Source organism: Lathamus discolor, chromosome 17, assembly GCF_037157495.1.
Source record: "Lathamus discolor isolate bLatDis1 chromosome 17, bLatDis1.hap1, whole genome shotgun sequence".
Taxonomy (NCBI): Eukaryota; Metazoa; Chordata; class Aves; order Psittaciformes; family Psittacidae; genus Lathamus; species Lathamus discolor.
The window spans coordinates 7432385-7437034 of NC_088900.1; the positions used below are offsets into that span (position 1 = coordinate 7432385).

A 4650-nucleotide genomic window follows, 5' to 3' on the forward strand; every position below is an offset into this window, starting at 1 on the left:
ACTGCAGGGGGGGCCTCCCCAGCGTGCCGCAGAGTCCCCTCCATGACCTGCTGCTTGCTCTGGGGATGCAGCCCCATTTGCAGCGCCCCATAGCAGCCCCCAGCCACCCCCAAGGGCTGTCCCCACTCAGCCACGGGCAGCTGCTGAGGCTGGCACTATTTTCCCTGTGCTGAGGAGGTGAAAGGGAGCCCTGATGTCATCTCCTGGTCTCCAGCAAGCAGCAATTCTGTCCTCAGCCCCCCCTTTTGCCTCCTCTCAACACAGCCACCACCAGCATTGGCTCAGCATCGTTGTTGAGAAACGTTGATGCTGGGAAAAGCCTTGGAGCAGCATCGGGGCGTCCCAGCACAGGCCTGGCTCCAGCCTGAGGCTCCCAAGGGGGTGCAGGGCACTGCTGGTGGGCAGCACTGCCCTCAGAGCTGCCACCCTCAACCAGGGGCTTGCACTTGCCTGCGTTTTCCTTCAGAACAGCCAATTCTACATCTCTTGTGCGGGAGTTTGAGTATCTTATAAATAGGAAAGGGCAGAGGCAGAAGAGGGCCAGGGCAGGGGAAGGGAACCCTGGGGAGCAGCAGTCACCTCCAGAGCCCTCAAGGCCTGAGCAACCTCTGACACTGGAGGCGCTGCAGGGACCACCGATGGTGCAGGGGGGTCCAGGGACACCCCCAGCAGCGCTCCCACTGATGGGAGGAGCTGGGGCTCCCGGGGGGGCCACAGGTGAGAGCGGGAGCCCCGGGCAGCCCAGGGCCACCGAATGCCTTCCCAGGGTCCGGCAGCTCAGCAGCCGCTGGTGCTAGGATGGGCTCAGGCTTCTCCATCATCCTCCTCCTCCCCGCTGGAGTCCTGGGGGACAGCACCAACCTGAGGCCAAGGTGAGGGGATCAGTGGGCACAGGACCCCATAGCACCAGGGTGCTGGTGCTGGGAATCTTATGGCCTTATTCCCGTGCCTCACCTGCGGACTGGGGTGGCCGTGCCAGGCCAGCCATGGTGCCAGGGCTGTGCCGGGCTCCCCCGCGTCCCCACGGCCGTGCTCCACCGTGGACTCGTGAGCCATCTGCGTGGGGGGAGGCTCTGAGAGGGGCCGGACCCCACCAGCCAAGGGCTTGGTGCCCACCCAACGCCTCCCTCAGGGAAACTGAGGCACGGTGCGTGAGGGGTGGCGGCGGCTGCAAGCGGCTTACCAGGACTGGGGGGGCCCGGAAGAGGTAGCTGAAGGGGTAGTAGAGGAAGTTGATGAAGGAGGCGGCGTAGAGGTCTGCGTAGCGCATCAGCTGGTTGGCGAAGAGCGTCTGGCGCGAGCCGCAGCGGAAGAGGCTGCCCATCTTCCCGTAGCACATGTCCATCTCATGCGTGACTTTCTGCGGATGCAGTGGGGATCAGGGCACCCAGCACCATGGCAGCGTTGGGTACAGGAGTGTGCCGGTGTCCCCGGGCATCACCTGGATCCGACGCTTGATGGAGCTGATGTCCGGGCGCTCGCTGCTGCCGCTATCCAAGTGCCTGCAGTGGGACAGACCCCAATGGGTGCCCACACGCCCCTTCTGCTTCCCCCAGCCTGCCCCATGCCCACTTACTGGTACAGCTCTGCCAGGAACAGATCCAGGCTCCTCAGCTCCTCAAACAGCTCTGCAAGAGCAATGGGGCCAGCTCAGCACAAGCAGCATTCCCCCTGCCCGGCACAACCAACACGGGCTTGTCCCATTGGGGCTGGTCTGGCCATCAAGGCAAGGGGGGGAAGGAGGCTCCAGGCTCCCTCCTCATCCTCCCAAGCTCTGCTCACCACTCTTCTCCGTCCAGACCTGCAGCTCGCGCGCCAGCTCTGGCACCACCAGGAAGGTTCGCCAGCCCTGCCGCTTCTTGGACTTGAGGATGTCCCCGAAGATGTGGTCGCCCATGTAGAGGATTTCCTTGCCCTTCACGCCCAGCAGGTCACACACCATGTCCGAGGAGCCTGCGAGAGCCAGGCATCAGGGCCTCGGCACAGGTGCATCCCCCCCACGCTGCCCACAGATCCCTGCTCACCACCAGAGTAGACAGCGCAGTGCTGGAGGGGGCCCGTGTACGTTCCGATGCGCAGCTTGCCCGTGTCCTGTGAGACAACAGCAGCCCAGGAACCGTCACTGGTGCCCATCCTGGGGTCCATCCACCCTGTGGTGCCCCGACCTGCCCCGCGGCCCCACCGTGTTGACTTGGCGCAGGACAGTGCCCTCAGCAAAGAAGAGCGGTTTGCGGGTGTCCACCACGATCAGATCAAAATAGGATCTCCAGTGGCGCTGTGCGGTCCCAGCCTGGTGAGGGGGTATCAGCGAGCGGCTGCGTGTGGCACCCCACAACCCCCTACACATCCTGGTGAGGACAGACTCACCTTGTCCCCATCACTGAAGTCGAACAGGTATGACATGATTGCCTGCGGGGATAGCCAGCATCATGCCCCTGTCAGCCCCCAGCCTGTGCTGTACCCCCTGGGGCAGGACACGCACACACAGAGAGCCCCCCCACACTCACATCGGTGTAGTTGTAGTCGCTGTTGGTGGCCAGGAAAACCTTCCCCACCTCCTTCATGCGGCTCAGCAGCAGCGGCACACGGGGCTGGCGAGGGGCAAGTCAGCACAGGGGGACCCGGGCAGCAGTGTTGGGAGGGGTCCCGGGGAGCGGGGGTCCACAGACACTCACGTCCTTCACCACGTATTTCTCCAGGTTCTCCAGAGTCTTTTCCTTCAGGCAGCCCTGCAGAGGGGATGGGGGGGGTGGGTCTGGCAAACACCGCCCCAGGTGTGGGGGGCCCCAGGGCCCTCAGCACCTCCTCCACCAGTAAACCCCCCCCCGTCCCCTGCCGCCTGCCCTCACCGAGAGGTGGACGTGGTCCATGGCCTCGCGCACGTCCTGGAACATGCTGCGGAAGGACATGAAGAGGTTCCCGTGCTTGTAGCCAGTGTCGCAGCTGCAATGGTTGGGAAAATGGAAGTGGGGGGGAGAACGCGAAGGGGCTGCTCTTCCAAGTGAGAGCCCCCCCAACCCCTCCCCAGTACACTGGATCCCCCCCCATCTCTCTCTTACTTGGTGTATCTGGAGCAGTTGGTGAAGAAGTCCACGAGGCAGGCATAGAGATGGGCCTCTGTGGGGGAGAGGGGTGAGGGGAGCACAGGAGCTTGGTGGCAGCACCCCACCATGGCGGGGGGGCTCATGGTGGGGACGCCTCGCTCACCTGTGAGGTTGAAGAGGGTGTTGAGGATGTGGAAGCGCTTCATGTCGTCCCTCTGGATGAACTTGTTGGGGTAATAGTGCAGGATTTCGGTCCTGGGGAGGGAGCGAGGAGCTGCAGCCCACACCAAGGCCCCCCGGCACCCCCATCCCTGTGGGTTCCCACCTCACTCACCCCTTGAGGAAGCGGAACCCGTGGGCGCAGACCAGCAGGTTCCCGTGGGAATCCACCTTCAGCAGGTTCCCATACAGGGCATCGAACACCAGCCCCCTGCGCGCACACCCCATCAGCGGGGGGGGCCCCGACCGTGACACCCCCCCACTCGCCCCCTCGAACACCCCTCACCGTGTGGGGAAGGTGGGGTCGTATTTGTAGGTGAGGATCTCAGGGGGGTACCCGATGGACACGAGGTGCTGCAGCAGCAGCGCGAAGGCCAGCTCCTCGTAGTCAGGGGACTTGTACACTGCACATGGGGGCAATTGGGGGGGTGTGGGCAGGGGATGGGGGGGTCACCCCAACCCACCCCCCACCATGGTCCCCGGACCCACTGGCCAAGGTGTAATCCATGTCGAAGCCGAAGCATTTGATCTTCTCCAGCGCCAGGCTCCGGTTCACAAAGATCCTGGGGGTGATGTGAGGGTTATGGGGGGGGGGGAGGGGAGGGCTGGGGGGTGGCATGAGGAGGGGATGGGGACAGGCCCCCCCCCCCCCTCATCCCTGGACAAGGGCCCCACAGTGAGTTATTGGAGCAGAAAAATGGGCTTTTGAGCTGGAAATAGAGCCGGAGGGAGGGCACGAAGGGGGATGGTGACCCCCGTGTTTGCCTCCCCCGCCCGGCAGCATTACGCGGGGGGCCCCAGGGCCTCTGTCCCATCCTCACCCCCAAGGTCCTTCCCTCATCTCCTGCATCCCCTCCCAGTGCCCCCCCCATCCCCGTGCCCCGCGGCTCCCGGTCCCACCGGTGCAGGCAGTCCCTCCGCAGCGCCCAGGGGTCGCCCGGCCCCGGGCAGCGCTCCCCCTCGCTGCCCATTGCCGCCGCCTCGGGCCGGCGCCTGCGGCCGCCGCCGCTTTAAAGGGGCCCCGGGGCCCGCCCCGACCCAGCCCCCGGCCCGGCCCCCCCCCCCCCCCCAGGCGCAACAGCGGGGACGGGAACTGGGGCACCCCGGGGCGGGGACCCCCACAATGGAGCGGGGAGACCCCCCCGTGACCTTCCATGGGGCAGAGCCCCCCGGGCATCCACGACAGGGGCTCCCCCTCCCCAGCCCCCCCGCCGTGCCCCCCCGGGGCCGGTGTTTGCCCGACGGTAGAGGGGGGCGACCGGCTGCGAATCATTAACCGGGGTCAAGGACCGGTCCCGCTGCCGCCCCGAGGCTGCCTCGATGGGCACCGCGGGGAGGGGCTGGCGCCAGGGACCCTGCCCGGCACCGAACACCGGAGGGACGGGAC

General features: G+C 66.0%; 1 protein-coding gene across 4 annotated transcripts; it reads right to left on the bottom strand.

The window, feature by feature from the left end:
• Positions 1-486: 486 nt before the first annotated feature.
• LOC136022946 (cytosolic purine 5'-nucleotidase-like) lies at positions 487-4236 on the bottom strand. 4 transcript variants are annotated; one of them, XM_065696884.1, is made up of 18 exons: positions 4164-4236; positions 3753-3826; positions 3550-3667; positions 3379-3474; positions 3208-3299; positions 3060-3117; positions 2850-2943; positions 2676-2729; positions 2508-2591; positions 2368-2409; positions 2183-2290; positions 2025-2091; positions 1783-1953; positions 1577-1628; positions 1442-1502; positions 1184-1360; positions 955-1056; positions 487-843 (listed from the first exon to the last, which is right to left on the bottom strand). In XM_065696884.1, exons 1-18 carry the CDS (start codon positions 4232-4234, stop codon positions 805-807), a joined length of 1560 nt encoding a protein of 519 aa, XP_065552956.1. In that variant the 5' UTR covers positions 4235-4236; the 3' UTR covers positions 487-804. The 4 variants fall into 4 exon arrangements, with proteins under 4 accessions (XP_065552956.1, XP_065552955.1, XP_065552958.1 ...); XM_065696883.1 differs by having other exon boundaries at positions 487-861; XM_065696886.1 differs by lacking the exon at positions 3550-3667 and having other exon boundaries at positions 487-861.
• Between the last annotated feature and the right edge of the window lie 414 nt (positions 4237-4650).